The sequence below is a fragment of the Myxocyprinus asiaticus genome, chromosome 39 (genome assembly GCF_019703515.2).
Source record: "Myxocyprinus asiaticus isolate MX2 ecotype Aquarium Trade chromosome 39, UBuf_Myxa_2, whole genome shotgun sequence".
Lineage (NCBI taxonomy): Eukaryota > Metazoa > Chordata > Actinopteri > Cypriniformes > Catostomidae > Myxocyprinus > Myxocyprinus asiaticus.
This window is the reverse complement of record NC_059382.1, coordinates 1,435,001-1,455,000: the sequence shown is the minus strand read 5'-3', so window position 1 is coordinate 1,455,000 and position 20,000 is coordinate 1,435,001. Positions and strand designations below refer to the sequence as shown.

Sequence of the window (20,000 nt, the reverse complement as noted above, 5' to 3'; positions counted from 1 at the left end):
TATTTTTTCATTTTTTATTTTTAATACATTTGCAACGATTTCAAACAAACTTCTTTCACGTTGTCATTATGGGGTATTGTTTGTAGAATTTTGAGGAAAATAATGAATTTAATCCATTTTGGAATAAGGCTGTAACATAACAAAATGTGGAAAAAGTGAAGCGCTGTGAATACTTTCCGGATGCACTGTAAATGCCGGTGTCGATGCAAATGGATTGAACTGGAGCAGCAACATGATTTATCATGCCAGAATGCCATATTAGAAATGTTAAACAATAAAAACGTTTTATTCAGTTTATTATTTTAAAACGCACTGAAAACTATTATTTTGAAAATTTCTGAAGATTTTTGTCTTTTTTCCGGTAAAAAATATCTTCCTTAAAACAAGAAAAAAATTACTTGAGAAGCAAAATGACAAGATATTAAGAGAAATCTAACACAATTTAGTAACGTACATGCTTAATCACAAAAAAAACATTTTATAGAAAAATAAACGTATTTTCGCTTTGAATCAAGTTGTTTTTTCTTACCCTATTAACAAATAGTTTTTTCTTGTTTATATAAGAATAATTGTTACTAAATTTTGTTTGATTTCTTTGAAAACGAAACTGCTCAGGTAAATGTGTCTTGTTTAGATATTTTTACTGGAATACGAAACTAAAATACTCAATACGAAATTTTTTTTGCTGTGCACAAAATCATAACTGATGATCATACAATTCATATAACTACAAGAAAACAAAACGAATAATTTATGTCAAAATTCTGTCATATTTCAATGATTTAAACAATGAATTTATCTGGTGTCTCTCTTTCTAACATGTGTTTCTCTTCCTTTTCCACATATGATATTTGTGGTTTGAAATTCAGATTTTGTTTTAATATAAATGAGTCGGACAATGGCTGAATAATACTGTTTTTTCTTCTTTGTGAATTTCGTATTCAGACGATGTCGTCCTCCGCACCACAGTCGTTCTGAGACGTTTTAACACTCAAAGAAATATTTAAAGAGCACCTATGATGGTTTTTAAACGTGCCTAATTTTCTTTTAAAGGTCTCATACAATAGATTTACATGCATCCAAGGTCAAAAAACACTTTAATTTGCTCATAATTTAAATTGCAGATTTACCTTTTTTCCCCAGTGTCAAAAACGACTCGTTCGATGATCCGTTCTAAAGGATTCATTCTAAACTCCTCCTTTCAGAGAGCATACTCTACTCTGATTGGTCAGATGTCCCAGTCTGTTGTGATTGGTCTAGCTCTTAGTGTAGTGTTTGAGGGTGGGTCAAAGCTGTTCGCGAGCAGCCAATGAAGACCAGAGGCGGGGTTTTTGTTACCAAATTACGTAGGTTAGTACAGGAAGTAAGTCTGGAATTACTAACGACTCGTTTCAGGTGTTCAGAATCGGTTCTTTCTTTTGGGAGTCAATAACTCCATTTGTCCTGCACTTTGCAGACTTTTTTACATTCACAAACAGCTATATAACACACTATGTGAAAGGTAATATTTGAAAAACCATAATAGGTGCTCTTTAAGATTTGCACGTTTCAATTTCATAAAATTCCTTTAAATTAAACGGAGTAATTTTTAACAAAATAAAATAAAAAAAACGAAATATTTACATTTTTATACATTTAATTTTGCTCAATTATTGCACACTTCAATTTGATGGAATTTTATGAAATTGAAATGCATAAATCTTAAAAATAGGCTAAAGTATTTTTTTGAGTGAAGAGTGTCATACACGCTCTCACAATTTATTCCTAAATATCAAGGATTTTCGAATGGATTCATCTAGTCGTATAAATAAAAATAAGTCTAATATAAATGGAATTTATACAGAAGCTAATAAAGACCCTATCCTACATGATAGCTATCAAATAAAATGGTATTTAGTGAGAGCCGTGAAATAATTACAGCATGCAAAAGCTTCGTTTTGGAGGGCGTGTCCACCATATTTGCACGTGTGTTTATATGCACAATTATTCCCAGTAAATCACACGCAATACGACCAGGAATTGCACACGCAATTTTCTATGAGCATCTAAATACCCTTTGTGTTTTGTGGTTGTTATTATCAGCTCACAATATAAAAATGTGCTATAAAAAGTGTTATGCATGTTTATTTGTTCGTGGCAGAATTGGTGTATGAAGAGACGATCACAGTCGATATATCTTCAGTTACTGACCGATAAACACGCACCTGAGCACTACAGGTACACACACACACACACCAGACACTTAAAGACATACACGGTTAGCAGAATGTTTTCAGTAATGACTCTTTTCGAATCTCACTTGATATGTCAGGACTCGCCATCTTTGAATGAAATGTGATCTCGAATGACAAGCGCATTAATGTGTCATAACTGTCGTGTATGGTCTCTCTGCAGGGTAATCGGCAGCGTGTCTCAGTTTGAAGAGTTCGGCCGTGTGTTCCACTGTCCCAGAGGGTCACCCATGCACCCTGTCAACAAATGTGCCGTTTGGTGACTTTTGACCTCTGAACCCTATCCTTTGATCGGCCCGTTTTCATTACAGCCCGATCCGAGCTTCTCAGACTTCGCGATACAGCATAAAATCATGGCGCAGATTGATGTTTACAGCATGTCAAGAGAAATCAAAGACCAAACGACGTTCCCGCTTACGTTCCTAAATACCATCATCACGCTAGAAGCTCCTCATGGGCCATTTCTTTTGAAATATTTGTTTATTTTTATATTCTAATGCAGAGGGTGAAGTGTCAGTCACATTTTGGGTGATGTCTGTATGAAGAGATTTTGAGTGTTTTTGAGTCGTGTATGTATGATCACAGATGTGTGTGTGTGAGAGAGAGACAGCTCTGTATGTAGGCATGTTAAAGGTTTCTTCATATGACGTGTTTTGACTGTCAAGTTTTGTGTTTTTATAAAATAGGTGTAAAACAGGCTGATGAATGGACGGTCAGTCGGACAGAAGCAAAAATCAAAAAACGTTTCATGATATCATTTTTGTCAAATTGCGAAAAAGGATTGTGAATCTCACGAAGAAACACACTGCAAAAAAAAAAAGTATTTTTGTCTTATTTTCCAGTAAAAAATACGTAAACATTCTTAAAACAAGATATATTTATTTGACAAGCAAAATTGCATAAGATATTACGTCTTGTTTTCAGAGAAATCTGACCAAAAAAAAAAAAAAAAGACATTTTAACTATAAAAAATACGCTTGTTTACCTTTTGAAATAGGTTTATTTTTCTAATCCAATTGGCAATTTTTTTTTTTCTTGTTTTAAGCATAAACCTCACTAAATTTAGTCAGATTTTTCTGAATACAAGACTTCATATCTGATGCAATTTTACTTGTCAAGTAAATATATCTTGTTTTAAGAATGTTTAGATATTTTTACTAGAAAACAAGACAAAATTACTTATTATTATTATTATTATTATTATTATTTGCAGTGCACCCAGATCAGATTGCCCCCTAAATAAACAATTCAAATCTTTGTTGTATTATAACGTTATTTTCATGACAATTAAGCATATTTAACCAACACACTGTCATTGCTGTAATGTGCCCAGGTGTTTGATTCTCATTAGACTGTCATCACTGTTATACAGTATTTTTTATTGCATTCAGTGATTTTATTAATTAAAAATAGTACAATTACTACCATCGTAAATACCTCACAATTGAAATAATGATTATTGTTTTCACTTGACATTACTGAGTTATTTGCATTGTTGTAATGGGAGTTTGTGTGCATGGGGGAATATGTTTAATCTTAATTTTATGGTAAATAAATCACATTTATTTCGTATTGATTTTGGTGTGCAATATGAGGTTTCGTGAGATTCACCCAAGCATCTTTTGTCCAGATGTGAAACTGTTGAAAACAACAGATGAACACAAGTTTTCCTTAGATAATTTTGTTGTTGTTGTTGTTGTTGTTGATGGGACGTGATTGTTTATGTGCTGACCTTTTTCCCAAATGAATTCTGGACTTAAAAATGACAGAAGATCAGACCAAAACAAACATTAATGCAGCTGCAGCCTCTGCGGTGGGAGAAAAATAACATGGGATATTACTGTAATTTTTATTTTGTATGAAGTATTTGCTCATGGGTAATTACAGAGTAACTTTGTATGAATAAATTATATAAAAAGTGTAAAAATGTACAGGTGGAATAAAGCATGTTTGCTGTTAAAAAATTTGAAAAAAACATACAAAGTGGAATAAAACAGAACTTTATCAGCCGCAGACTTTTATCTTGAAATTTCTTCCGTCTGCACCTCCGCCTCAGGTGCTAAGCTACAGTCATGCCATAGCAACAGTTTTGAGTTCATTTCTACTTGATATGCAGTGTTGGGTGTAATGCATTACTAAGTAATTAATTACTGTAATTCAATTACTTTTTCATTGAAAAAGTAAAGGGATTACGCAGTAATTTAATCACAGTTACTTCTGATGTTAAATACTGTATAGACTCTAGAATAATTCTATATAAAACAATAGTGAAATTAAATTCGAAATTTAACGTCTAATGTTAAAAAGCATGTTTTCTAATTTAACGCCGCCCCTTTAAATTCTCTGGCCAGTTCATGAATAATTTATTTGATTTTATATGATTTATTTGACAGAATTAAAGGAACAGTTTCATGTCTATCCTTGTATTTTTCATCTGGTCGAGGTTGATTAGGGTTTTAGAAAGTAATTAGTAATAAGTAATGCAATTACTTTTCAGACAGAGTAATTAGTAATCTAATTACACTGTTGAAGATGTAATTAGCAGTTTGTAATTAATTACTTTTTTATAACTTACCCAACACTGTTGATATGTTATTTTGGTAATGTTCCAATCGAAATGTGTAACCTGAGCAGCTTATAACTACATCTCATGTAGAGACTGAAACAAACAACTAATAACAACAACAGAAACTAGATTTAACCCTGTGATGCCCACTGTTGTAATATTACAACATCAATTTTAGCTCTACTAAAATAAACCTGCACATGTTTTTTTTTCTCTAAGACCACATTTACACAACTAATAGCTCCTATTGTTCATCCTTGCAATGCTATTGGATGGTAGATTTTGTAAATAGGCCTGTTCTCCTGGCCATGAACTCACACAACCTGCAAACTTGCCTTGAAGCACATCATCCTGTTTTACTGGACTGGATAAATCAACATTCAAGTAAGTAAAATGTCGGTTTAGTAATATGTCTAGATCATGCAGATATTAAGGTACTGTTGAATGCTTTGATCATATTAGATTTTGAGCTTGTTATGTCAGTGTTGTCATTTTAAAACACTGGGTGAAAGGGGTGGCAAACTTTGCCTGTGCACCTTGCACTTTACATGGATGAATTATACTTCTCACCTGTTCCATATGGAAAAAATACTAATAGAAACATACTATTTTTGATCATTCACAAGTTTAAAATGTCTTCTTTGTTACCATTTTGAGTTTCAATCAAAATTAAATGATTATTAAATAAGTTCAAGTTGAATTAAAGAATAAATTATTTCTTTGAGAATTTGAAAGTATTTGTGTAGCAATATTTGAAACTATCTGTATCTTATCATTTATAAAATATACTTAACTGGTCCTGTTTTCTTTTCTGGGCTTTTCTTGTTTGCTCAAATATCTGCTTGCTTCCTGAGGGACAGGTGATAATGTTCTGGAATGTGGTGGGTATAAGTGCTATTAGCATGATGAGTAGAGGGCACAATAAGCTAGCCAGACAGTATTGTGTGAATTCTGTGGAATGGATCAATTCCTTAAAATGTGTAAGTATGATTGGGATTTATTTGCATTGAGATTATTTAGCCTGGAAAATGATCAGTGATTTTATTTTTCCATTTCAGAACGCCACCAGCCAGGAAAGACCGTCTTATCTACAATATGTATGATGCCATTTATGCCGTCCAAAATGGGAACAGTGACTTTGAGAAGGACTCTGATACAAGTGATGAAGAGGAATGTGGAGATGCCTGTGAACTGGAAAAGGAAAATAAAAAACCCAAATGATCGCCCATCGGATGATTATGTGGACATCATGCCAACAAAACCAAGCCATTCTCGAACACAGACCATGCCCCGTGACAGGTATCGTTGGCTGAAAAAGGATTTTATCAGTAACAACACTGATTTTTCAGGTCAGGGCTATGAACAGAGCTAAACATAGTAAATGCCAAAGTTTTCATTCAGTTCATCGGGTTTTGTAAATACACTCTGAACATACATCTTGTATAATAAACAATTTTTCATAAAAATATGACTTGTCTGATTATCATTATTGTGTGATTATTAGTGTATAGATATATAGGCTACTGTTATGGGGCTACATAAGCAGTTCACCCTGCAAATGAACCATTAGATGTTCTCTACATTTGTTCAGACAGTGAGTAAAATCACTGAAATTCTGCTTCCCAACAGGCCCAACATTGCAATATTACAACTTTTCCCTAAAAACTTACTAAAATGTGAAAAATGTAAAAACCCATTTATTTCTGCATTAGAGGCCTCCTACAACAACATATAAAAGGTGAAATGTTTATTTTTATTTTTTCTATATTTGGGTCTCACAATGTTAAAGACACTCATGTCTATGGAAACCATTGGCTGGATGACGTCAATGTCACTACAGTCAATTAAAATAAAAACAAATCGCCTCAGTGGATTACATTTATATTAATAGCTGTGTGCAAAATGTGAAGATTGTTTCGTATGCATTAATAAAATAATGTTGCATTAATAAAATAATGTTGCATTTAGCCGTCATCATGCATTAATAAAATAATGTTGCATTTAGCCATGATCATGCATTAATAAAATAATGTTGCATTTAGGCATCATCATGCATTAATAAAAGAATGTTGCATTTAGCCGTCATCATGCATTCATAAAAGAATGTTGCATTTAGGCATCATCATGCATTAATAAAATAATGTTGCATTTAGCCGTCATCATGCATTCATAAAAGAATGTTGCATTTAGGCATCATCATGCATTAATAAAAGAATGTTGCATTTAGCCGTCATCATGCATTCATAAAAGAATGTTGCATTTAGGCATCATCATGCATTAAATAAAATAATGTTGCATTTAGCCATCATCATGCATTTATAAAAGAATGTTGCATTTAGGCGTCATCATGCATTCATAAAAGAATGTTGCATTTAGCCGTCATCATGCATTCATAAAAGAATGTTGCATTTAGGCATCATCATGCATTAATAAAAGAATGTTGCATTTAGCCGTCATCATGCATTCATAAAAGAATGTTGCATTTAGCCGTCATCATGCATTAAATAAAATAATGTTGCATTTAGCCATCATCATGCATTTATAAAATAATGTTGCATTTAGGCATCATCATGCATTCATAAAAGAATGTTGCATTTAGCCGTCATCATGCATTAATAAAATAATGTTGCATTTAGGCATCATCATGCATTCATAAAAGAATGTTGCATTTAGCCGTCATCATGCATTAATAAAATAATGTTGCATTTAGCCGTCATCATGCATTAAATAAAATAATGTTGCATTTAGCCATCATCATGCATTCATAAAATAATGTTGCATTTAACCGTCATCATGCATTAAATAAAATAATGTTGCATTTAGCCATCATCATGCATTCATAAAATAATGTTGCATTTAGCCGTCATCATGCATTAAATAAAATAATGTTGCATTTAGCCATCATCATGCATTCATAAAATAATGTTGCATTTAGCCGTCATCATGCATTAATAAAATAATGTTGCATTTAGCCGTCATCATGCATTAAATAAAATAATGTTGCATTTAGCCATCATCATGCATTCATAAAATAATGTTGCATTTAGCCGTCATCATGCATTAAATAAAATAATGTTGCATTTAGCCATCATCATGCATTCATAAAATAATGTTGCATTTAGCCGTCATCATGCATTAAATAAAATAATGTTGCATTTAGCCGTCATCATGCATTCATAAAAGAATGTTGCATTTAGCCGTCATCATGCATTCATAAAAGAATGTTGCATTTAGCCGTCATCATGCATTCATAAAGTAATGTTGCATTTAGCCGTCATCATGCATTCATAAAGTAATGTTGCATTTAGCCGTGATCATGCATTAATAAAGTAATGTTGCATTTAGCCGTCATCATGCATTCATAAAGTAATGTTGCATTTAGCCGTGATCATGCATTAATAAAATAATGTTGCATTTAGCCGTCATCATGCATTCATAAAGTAATGTTGCATTTAGCCGTGATCATGCATTAATAAAGTAATGTTGCATTTAGGCATCATCATTCATTAATAAAATTATGTTGCATTTAGCCGTCATCATGCATTCATAAAAGAATGTTGCATTTAGGCATCATCATGCATTAATAAAATAATGTTGCATTTAGCCGTCATCATGCATTCATAAAGTAATGTTGCATTTAGCCGTGATCATGCATTAATAAAGTAATGTTGCATTTAGGCATCATCATTCATTAATAAAATTATGTTGCATTTAGCCGTCATCATGCATTAATAAAATAATGTTGCATTTAGCCGTCATCATGCATTCATAAAGTAATGTTGCATTTAGCCGTGATCATGCATTAATAAAGTAATGTTGCATTTAGCCGTCATCATGCATTCATAAAATAATGTTGCATTCAGCCATCATCATGCATTCATAAAGTAATGTTGCATTTAGCCGTCATCATGCATTAAATAAAATAATGTTGCATTTAGCCATCATCATGCATTCATAAAATAATGTTGCATTTAGCCGTCATCATGCATTAATAAAATAATGTTGCATTTAGCCGTCATCATGCATTAAATAAAATAATGTTGCATTTAGCCGTCATCATGCATTCATAAAATAATGTTGCATTTAGCCGTCATCATGCATTAATAAAATAATGTTGCATTTAGCCGTCATCATGCATTCATAAAGTAATGTTGCATTTAGCCGTGATCATGCATTAATAAAGTAATGTTGCATTTAGGCATCATCATTCATTAATAAAATTATGTTGCATTTAGCCGTCATCATGCATTCATAAAAGAATGTTTCATTTAGGCATCATCATGCATTAATAAAATAATGTTGCATTTAGCCGTCATCATGCATTCATAAAGTAATGTTGCATTTAGCCGTGATCATGCATTAATAAAGTAATGTTGCATTTAGGCATCATCATTCATTAATAAAATTATGTTGCATTTAGCCGTCATCATGCATTCATAAAAGAATGTTGCATTTAGCCGTCATCATGCATTCATAAAGTAATGTTGCATTTAGCCGTCATCCTGCATTCATAAAATAATGATGCATTTAGCCGTCATCATGCATTCATAAAATAATGTTGCATTTAGGCATCATCATGCATTAATAAAATAATGTTGCATTTAGCCGTCATCATGCATTCATAAAGTAATGTTGCATTTAGCCGTGATCATGCATTAATAAAGTAATGTTGCATTTAGGCATCATCATTCATTAATAAAATTATGTTGCATTTAGCCGTCATCATGCATTCATAAAAGAATGTTGCATTTAGCCGTCATCATGCATTCATAAAGTAATGTTGCATTTAGCCGTCATCCTGCATTCATAAAATAATGTTGCATTTAGCCGTCATCATGCATTCATAAAATAATGTTGCATTTAGGCATCATCATGCATTAATAAAATAATGTTGCATTTAGCCGTCATCATGCATTCATAAAGTAATGTTGCATTTAGCCGTGATCATGCATTAATAAAGTAATGTTGCATTTAGGCATCATCATTCATTAATAAAATTATGTTGCATTTAGCCGTCATCATGCATTCATAAAAGAATGTTGCATTTAGCCGTCATCATGCATTCATAAAGTAATGTTGCATTTAGCCGTCATCCTGCATTCATAAAATAATGTTGCATTTAGCCGTCATCATGCATTCATAAAATAATGTTGCATTTAGCTGTCATCATGCATTAAATAAAATAATGTTGCATTTAGCCGTCATCATGCATTCATAAAATAATGTTGCATTTAGCCGTCATCATGCATTAATAAAATAATGTTGCATTTAGCCGTCATCATGCATTCATAAAGTAATGTTGCATTTAGCCGTCATCATGCATTCATAAAGTAATGTTGCATTTAGCCGTGATCATGCATTAATAAAGTAATGTTGCATTTAGCCGTGATCATGCATTAATAAAGTAAAGTAATGTTGCATTTAGGCATCATCATGCATTAATAAAATAATGTTGCATTTAGCCGTCATCATGCATTCATAAAGTAATGTTGCATTTAGCCGTGATCATGCATTAATAAAGTAATGTTGCATTTAGGCATCATCATTCATTAATAAAATTATGTTGCATTTAGCCGTCATCATGCATTCATAAAAGTAATGTTGCATTTAGCCGTCATCATGCATTCATAAAGTAATGTTGCATTTAGCCGTCATCATGCATTAATAAAATAATGTTGCATTTAGGCATCATCATGCATTAATAAAATAATGTTGCATTTAGCCGTCATTATGCATTAATACAAATATATGTAAAATCATGTTGAATTTAACCACCACATATTAAATAAATGCCAAACTTTGAATATTATCATGTGTTTTATTTCCTCAAATGTTTCTCTTGTTCAATCAATTAAATTAGTTTATTTTTCCTGTTTTCGATCAGTTTTGCTGTTTTGGACTTTTTGTTTTTACTGATCTGAAAATCATTAAAAATCATTTTCACCTCAGAACCCAGCAGACTTCAGCTCCTGTCACAGTTTAAAACAAAACGTACAAATCCACAAGACACTTTGCAATGATACAGTAATTAAACACATAAATAAACTTTACAAAGGTAAATAAAACTTATTAGCAGATGTAAGCTAATTCTATATGTTAAAGGAATATTTCAGGTTCAATACAAGTTGAGCTCAATCGACAGCATTTGTGACATAATACTGATTACCCCAAAAAATAATTTCGACTTGTTCCTCCTTAAAAAAAGCTCAAATCTGTGTTTCAGTGAGACACTTACAATGGAAGTCAATGGGGTCAATTTTTGGAGAGTTTAAAGTCAGAAATGTGAAGCTTATAATTTTATTAAAGCACTTACATTAATTCTTCTGTATTTTTTGAGCTGTAAAGTTCTTTAAATCATCATTTTTTTGGTTGTTTTTGGGTTTAAGGGTTTTCAGCATGTGTTGTCATGGCAACAAAGTTGTATAATTGTCTATATCTTTCCACAGATGTGGTTAGTAAGTGATTGTATGACAGTAAAATCATGTTAACACACATATTGTTTATGTCTTGTGTCTATACTTTTGAAACAGTGAGTATTTTAATGTTTACAGATTATTGACCCCATTGACTTCCATTGTAAGTGTCTCACTGGAACACACATTTAAAGAAAAGGAGGAACGAGTCAAAATTAATTTTGTGGTAATCAACATTATGAAACAAATGCTGTCGATTGAGCTGAAGTTGCATTAAACCCGGAATATTCCTTTAAGGTTTCCCAAGATTAATCCTATCAAGTCTGCACGTCCTGATAAATCTTTAAATGTACATGTTTACATAATTTGCTTTGTGTATTATTTTCAAGGACGTATTACTTAATTTCAAGATTTGATCCTTTTATACTACTATACATATGTTCAGAGTTGTAGTAAACATGTCTCTGGTTGTTGTGTATTGTGTTGTGTGCTGTGTTTGTGCAGGAGGGTCTGACGTTGCCCCTCAGAGGTCGAGTGATGTCTGACAGTGTGTGTCTGCCCTCATATGCCGAGTATCCTACAGGACGTCCCTTTATCAACACACACCTGCCGCTCAAACACAAACCTGTCAAAGCTATTCCAGAGAGCAGCAGTGCAGGTATACACACTCATGCACACACATATACACACACTCTGTGATGCTCAGGTGTGTTATGGCCTGTTATATAAGAACCCATGTCACCTGATAACTCAATAATGACACCAGCCGCATTCATCTGTACAGAGAGAATGACGATCCACTGACAGCTGTATGCTTCCATCATTAATAATTCACCGTGTGTGTGTGTAATCTCTCACAATACTGTGTGTTGTTGATGTTTGTGCAGGTTACAGGATGTCAGTAAAAATCTCTGAAAGTGACTTTGGTTTAAAAATACTGAGGCGTATACATTCTATTCTAATCTATTCTTTTCTATTCTAATCTATTCTGATCTATTCTATTCTGTTTTATTCTGATCTATTTTATTCTATTCTGAAATGTTCTATTCTATTCTCATCTATTTTGATCTATTTTATTCTGTTCTGAAATGTTCTATTCTATTTTCATTCTATTCTAATCTGTTCTATTCCAATCTATTCTATTCTATTCTATTTTATTCTGATCTATTCTATTGTAATCTGCTCTAGTCAATTATAATTCTATTTTATTCTGATTAATTCTATTTGATTCTATTCTGATCTATTCTATTCTATTCTGAAATGTTCTATTCTATTCTGATCTATTCTTTTCTATTCTAATCTATTTTATTCTATTCTGAAATGTTCTATTCTATTCTCATCTATTCTGATCTATTCTATTCTATTCTCATCTATTTTGATCTATTCTGTTCTAATCTATTCTATTTTATTCTAATCTGTTCTATTTCATTATATTCTATTTTATTCTGATCAATTCTATTTTGTTCTATTCTGTTTTATTCTATTATATTCTGAAATGTTCTATTCTATTCTGATCTATTCTATTGTAATCTGCTCTATTCAATTATAATTCTATTTTATTCTGATTAATTCTATTTGATTCTATTCTGATCTATTCTATTCTAATCTATTCTGATCTATTCTATTTTATTCTATTCTGATCTATTCTATTCTATTCTGAAATGTTCTATTGTATTCTGATCTATTCTTTTCTATTCTAATCTATTTTGATCTATTCTGTTCTAATCTATTCTATTTTGTCTATTCTATTATATTCTGAAATGTTCTATTCTATTCTGATCTATTTTATTATATTCTGATGTATTCTATTCTTATCTATTATTTTCTTTTTTATTTTGATCTATTCTATTCTAAACTGTTCTGATCTACTCTATTCAATTCTGATGTATTCTATTCTGATCTATTATTTTCTTTTCTATTCTGCTCAATGCTATTCATTCCATTATATTCTATTCAGTTTACTGATGCTTTTTATCAAAGTAGCAAAAGTCTGGTAGAATTAATACATTTAAAGGGATAGAACACCCCAAAATGAATATTCTGTCATCATTTACGTACCCTCATGTTGTTCTAAACCACTATGACATTCTTCTGTGGAACACAAAAAAGAGATGTTAGTCAGAATGAGAGCCTCAGTCACCAGTGACACATATTGAGAAAATATGCAATGAAACTGAATGCCCGACCACATTTACAATTTAGCACCTATACAGTATTCAGCAACAATTTCACACATGAAGAGGTTACTGAGCCTTAAATCATTTGCATATAAAAGTCTTAAAGGTACAGCAGGAAAACAGTCGGTTTAACTGTAAGGCTCAGAGAGAGGATGGAAAATTAAAAACTAAATTATGACCGTTTTTGGTGCAAGAAACCTTGACTAACGTTATAAGTGGTCTTCAGTGAGAAAAATAAAACTACTGCATACAGATTGAAAATGGGCCCTATAGCTGTTGTCTCTGTGATTGTTTGTAGCGATTCATTCAGCGCTGAAGTACCTGCAGGAGAAGATTCGTGATCTGGAATTGGAACGATATGACGCTCAGCAGAAACTCCAGACACAACAAGACAATGGAGCACAAGGGAGACCAAAAAAACCACGGTGTGTATCAGTGTTGGAGAGTACTTCACTGGATGTAGGAGCTATTTTCACAATAGTGCAGTAACAAATGACTATGGGTAGCTTGTAATTAACTTGCATATGTTTTTTTCCTCTTTAGAGATTTATTTCCTTTGTCTAATGGGTTTTTAGAAAGTGTCATGACTTTCATAAGCAGGCCAATCTCACAGCTGTTTCACTCTCACACATGTCTGTCTGTCTATAAAGCTGCTCTCTCAGTTGTCAGCAGCCAAGAGTCGATGTTCACATCTGGAGAGATAGTTGGAGCTCACGAGGAAGACTGTGAGAAACACTAAATCAGACAGAACGGCTGTACTCAGATGACAGGTTTGTGTGTTTATTATTCTGCCTGTGACCTGCAGGTGTGTGTTTGTGTGTGTGAAGTTAACACTGGTGTGTGTGCGATGTTCAGGTATCTCTGGGTCGTGTGGATTCTGTAGATCCGTCAGATGTTCAGGTGAAGCTGCAGAAGTTGGAGTTGTTGGAGGAGCAGTATCAGAGACTCACACACACTCAGAGCATCACGGAGAATAAAATCACACAATTGGAGAGAAAACTACAAGAGGAAGAACAGAGGAGACTAGTGCAGGACAGAGCAGATCAGGTCTGTTTATCTACCCATCAGTCATATTTCTCTCTCTATCGAGCGTTGCAATGCCTGTCCACATTTTCAGTCGCTTGGTATTTTTTCCATCACGATTTCATCAAATCCTTCATAAAAGAGTTGTGCACCATGAACCAAACCAACCAGCTCTGAGCTGAATCACAACATCACAAACTTTGATTTGAAGCAAAAAAAGTATTTTAAAATCAGACAATAAGACATAGATACAAGACTGTGTACTTAAAGTCTTTAATTTGTGAATGAACTACAATCCCATGATGCATTGCAAAAACAATGGAGAAAAAAGTTACTGATTAGGAGAATAGAAACAAAATATATTTCATTGCAAAATATTCAGATATGTATATATATATCAGTAGTTTGCGAGTGTAGGGAGAGCGACTCGGTTGCGTCATTCACAGTGCATCATGGGAGTGGGCGGAGCTGCAGAGCTCTTCTCTGATTGGTGGATCTCTTTTCAGGATTATGGGTAGTCTAGTTCTTCACCCGAAATTCTGCTATATTAAACATGATAAAAATGAAGTTGAAATAACGTGGAATGATGGCTTCAACAGAAGCATATACCATCGATTAGCAGCCTTTAACAATCTTTAAAGGTTCATAAGTTATCGTTTGATGATGTCATCGGAGTGCACAGAACATCGCCCAAATATACTGAAGTTTACTGGGGGAAAAAAGGACCGTCTGTCCCAGAGATCACAAACATCTTTTGTTACAAATTGCATATAGGCTGCGCTAGGACTGGGTAAAAATATTGATTTTACGATGCATTGTGATCTTCATTTGAGCGATATCGATTCTGAAATCTAATCACGCATTGCACGGATGCGGTAAAGGCGGCTTTTTTGTCCTCTCTCGTGAATATTCGTTCATTTACAAACTGCTGGTTTTCTTAAAGAGACAGTACCTATTTTTCACATGTGTTCTAAAAATCAATGCAAATACTTGTAAATAGTATTAATTAAGCATTAAACAATTAACATGTAACAAAAATGTAATATATGCAATATAATATCATATTTATTGATGTAATGCATGGATTTGTTCATTTATAAAAAGCTAAAATGTGACCAAAATGATGAAAAACAAATGAAATATAATTTGTCAAATTACAATTTTTGTAATGTCCCTACTTGGAAGAGAGAATTGTTTTCATATGTACGCAAAATGGACATTATAACCGAAATATACCGAAATGAACCGATATCAAATCGAACCAGGAAATCCGTATCAATACCCAGCCCTAGACTGCGCATAATGTATATGGTTTAAATGTGACTCCGTCATTTCGGTGGTAGTTCTAGGAAGAAAATGTGAACATTTATTTTAGCTTCGCCTTTCTAATTATGTCAAGTTCAACACGAAATACAAACAAGAAATGTTGCTTTTGATGCTCTTTAATGCGGCTATGTTTCTCTCATCTGTCTGTCTCTCTGGCCGTCTGTGTGTGTGTGATGTTGACGTTGTTTTCTGTTCTGTGGTCAGTTACAGACGGGTCTTGAAGCCAGTCATATTCTCATTCAGTCTGTTTCTCATCATCCACATAAATCCAGTAAAATTAAAAAGCAGAAACTCTCAGCGAAGGTAAATGAATGCAGATGGATTCCACTCGAATTCCCCTTTTATGAACACATCTGTTTTAATTACTCATTGCTCATGTTTGGATCATTCTGTTTGTTTGTTTACCTTCAGAAACACGTATCGATCCTATTTCCTCCTTTTTATGTGAATGGAAACAATCCTATAGGCTTCATTGACAATGTGGGCGGTCATATGTTAATGAGCTTATGGTTGTGACGTCTCTTTCTTCAGTCGGCGGGTTCGAGTTATTCTGCTCGTGCAAACATTCAGCTCGTACTTCATCTGATGAAGCAGCATCATCCTCAGCTGTGTAACGAGCATGTGCTGGGGCACGCCCCTCTAACCAGCTCCACCAATGAGAAGGGTCTGTCAGGACATCAGTCAAGCAGAAGCTCCTCCTCTTCCTGCAGTGAAGAACTGTCGGAACTGTTGTTGACACTACAGGACGAGTTTGGACATATGAGCTTGTGCGTGTGTGTCAGTGTTTCATAAATCTATTTATATTTTAATTAGGGCTGTTGATTTAACGTTTTAATTTAGTATTAATAATGACATAAAAAATAATGGGTTAAAAAAAATTGATGTACATAAATTCCACAATAAAAGTAAGTATTTTCCTTCCATCAGAGCAATTCTAGCTTGAATTCCACATGTAACTTTGTGTTTTTCCGAGCCGCATCAGCAGGGGGCAGTCAGTGCGCCTCAACAAACCTCACAAGCAGCCACAGAATGAGAGGCGTTCACACAGGATGCGTTCGAAGCACAACAGATTGCAGGGATCTCCAGATGCCATTTTCAAAGTTTCAACAGCGTCCTAAAAACAGCTGAAAACCAGTGAGACGCTTAAAAGTGCGCATATAGACGACAATTTAAAATAGTGCTGAAGGAATGCAAAATTTTTCAATTAATTGTGGTTAATTCGATCAATTAATCAGCATGTCATGTGATTAATTTGATTAAAAATTTTATTCGAGGGGGGGCCTGGGTATCTCAGCGAGTATTGACGCTGTCAGGTCTCCTAAGCAACCAAATTGGCCCGGTTGCTAGGGAGGGTAGAGTCACATGGGGTAACCGCCTCGTGGTCGCTATAATGTGGTTCTCGCTCTCGGTGGGGCACGTGGTGAGTTGTGCGTAGAAGCCGCGGAGAATAGCATGAAGCCTCCACACGCGTTACGTCTCCATGGTAACGTGCTCAACAAGCCACGTGATAAGATGCGCGGATTAACGGTCTCAGACGCGGAGGCAACTGAGATTCGTCCTCTGCCACCCAGATTGAGGCAAATCACTCCGCCACCACGAGGACTTAGTGCGTATTGGGAATTGGGCATTCCAAATTGAGGAGAAAAGGGGAGAAAAAAAAAAGTTTTAATCGATTGACAGCCCTAATTTTTACTATGAGTTGTGTGCTGCCCTGAAATAATTAACAGACAATGATTTATAATTTGATCAAATAATTTTTGTGATATTCAGCATTATGCCACAAATGCTGTTGAATGAGTTTAACTTGTATTGAACTTGGAATATTCCTTTAAGACCCGTTACTATACGTTATGTTGTTTAAGCATTATGGGACTCAATTGTTTCGAGTGTTCAGATGTGACACTGTGTGTTGTGTTTGTGTCAGTGAACACCTGGAGTTGGCAAAACAGATCCAGTCGTGTCGTTCGGATCGGTTGCGGCAGATTTGGTGTGTGAGATGGAAGCACTCATGAAGAGAATGCAGAATAAAGGTGAACAGATCACTACAGTTCGTCAACTTCAAACACAGGTAACACAATACTACACACACACACACACACACACACACATTATCACAAACACAAACAGTTCACAGTCGTCTGATGCAAATTATGCACAAAAATGTTAAGAACTTTCTCCTTCCGAGCATTTCTGATGAATCTGCAGGTTTAAGAAGCAATCATTCTCTCTCTCTGTCTCTCTCAGATGGAAGGTTGAGGAAACAGTGTCATAAACAGAGTAATGGGGAGGATAAAGTCACGACTAGAGTGTCAGCTCGCGGTCAATCAGCCGGGCTGCTGAAGATTAAACCGAGACCAGGTGAGCGCAGTTGAGACAGTCTGCATCTGCTCAAAGACATGCGCTCGCTGCAGACGTCACTGCGCAGTGATCAGCTCCACTGGGAGTATTGACACGCAACAGACAAACATGTTCACATGTAGCTGGGGAAGTCTTATGAAAGCATGTACAGCTCATATTTCAACCCAAAATCAATAGAAAGAAAAGATATATTTTGCAAAAAGAAAATAAAGCAGTTTTAGGATCACAAAGGTTTTCTGGACTCCAACAATATTTTCATGACAATCAAGCACAATCTTTCAAAATTTCTCATTATTGTGACGTAGGAAAAATATGGTAAATATATGGTGAGTTTGTTTATTGATTGTTTTTATATTATTGATTTTTTTAGCAATGTTTTACTAAATTTTTTAACTTTTTACTTCTATTCTTCTATTAGTACTTTTTTTCTTTCATTTATTATTTTTTTCTCAATATATTTTTTATATATTGTTCGTCATTTTAAAAAAAAAAAAATTTCTTTTTTTTTTTTTTTGAAGAGGCGTCATATTTATTTACATTACCATATTTTGTTTTTTCATTTATTTTTCTCCAATATTTTTTTGTTACTTTTTAAATAGATATATTTTTTAATACTTTTGCTTCATATTTATTTTTATTAAGTTTTTTCACATTTTTTTGGTTTGTTTATTTTTTGATGTTTCATTTTCATAGCTCACTTGCTAACAGGTAGCTCTGGATCATTTACAGGTGCAGTTAAATCCATTAATGACATCATCTCATTTAATCATTAAAAGAAATCTAATTAAGAACAAACACAGGATTCCCTGCACACTTTCAGCTTCACTCAGATCCAGAGGTCAGAGGTCATGTCACAGTCATATGAGAAGTTTATGGTGTAGTTTAATTGGATGATCTGGTTTCAGCTATTTTAAATCAATTTAATTTGTTTTAACAAGTATTCGTTCAGCTGTATGTTTTATCACAAATATATATATATATATATTAGCCATTAAGAATTTATATTTAAAATAAGAACAGACTGAACTGTACAAAAGATTTGAAACATTCAGTAATGTTGGTGTTTTTTCCCCAGCTCAGTTATTACCCAGAATTCCTGCTCAGTGTGTCATTTTTCAATCTATCATGTTTTCAAAAAATATTTTTCCTTTTCAGAACATTCCGAGAATTGATGAAAATAAAGCTGGCTTGGAAAATATAGTTTCCCTGTTACTGTTTAGTCTGTAATAATTATTTGCGTGTTTTCATGAATAAGATCAAAGGACCAACTGTGATCTGACAGTTACATTAATATTACATTTATTAAAACAGATGATGGAATGTTTCATTTGAATTGAAGAGTAATTTATTTTACAGAAGCCTTGAATTGTTTGCCTTGAAGCTGTTTAGTGTGTGTGTGTGTGTGTGTGTGTGTGTGTGTGTGAGAGTGTGCGTGTGTGAGTGTGTGTGTGTGTGTGTGTGTGAGTGTGTGTGTGTGTGTGTGTGTGTGTGAGTGTGTGTGTGTGTGTGTGTGAGTGTGTGTGTGTGTGTGTGTGTGAGTGTGTGTGTGTGTGTGTGTGTGTGTGTGTGTGAGAGTGTGCGTGTGTGTGAGTGTGAGAGTGTGCGTGTGTGAGTGTGTGTGTGAGAGTGTGCGTATGTGAGTGTGTGTGTGAGTGTGCATGTGAGAGTGTGCGTGTGAGAGTGTGCGTATGTGAGTGTGTGTGTGAGTGTGCATGTGAGAGTGTGCGTGTGAGAGTGTGCGTATGTGAGTGTGTGTGTGAGTGTGCATGTGAGAGTGTGCGTGTGAGAGTGTGCGTATGTGAGTGTGTGTGTGAGTGTGCATGTGAGAGTGTGCATGTGTGAGTGTGTGAGTGTGCGTGTGTGAGTGTGTGTGTGAGTGTGTGAGTGTGTGTGAGTGTGTGTGTGA

General features: G+C 34.1%; 1 protein-coding gene and 1 pseudogene across 2 annotated transcripts in view; both read left to right on the top strand.

Moving 5' to 3' along the window:
• LOC127430059 (endothelin-converting enzyme-like 1) overlaps nucleotides 1–4,237 on the top strand; it is a 47,734-nt gene extending 43,497 nt beyond the window's left edge. For both annotated transcript variants that reach the window (XM_051679501.1, XM_051679500.1), the window contains 2 exons: nucleotides 2,141–2,217; nucleotides 2,395–4,237. In XM_051679501.1, coding sequence (XP_051535461.1) covers nucleotides 2,141–2,217; nucleotides 2,395–2,494 — 177 coding nt within the window. In that variant the 3' untranslated portion in view covers nucleotides 2,495–4,237. The remainder of the gene's footprint in view (nucleotides 1–2,140; nucleotides 2,218–2,394) is intronic.
• Nucleotides 4,238–5,920: 1,683 nt separating this feature from the next.
• Nucleotides 5,921–18,186, top strand: LOC127429622 (centrosomal protein of 57 kDa-like; annotated as a pseudogene).
• The last annotated feature ends 1,814 nt before the right edge of the window (nucleotides 18,187–20,000 follow it).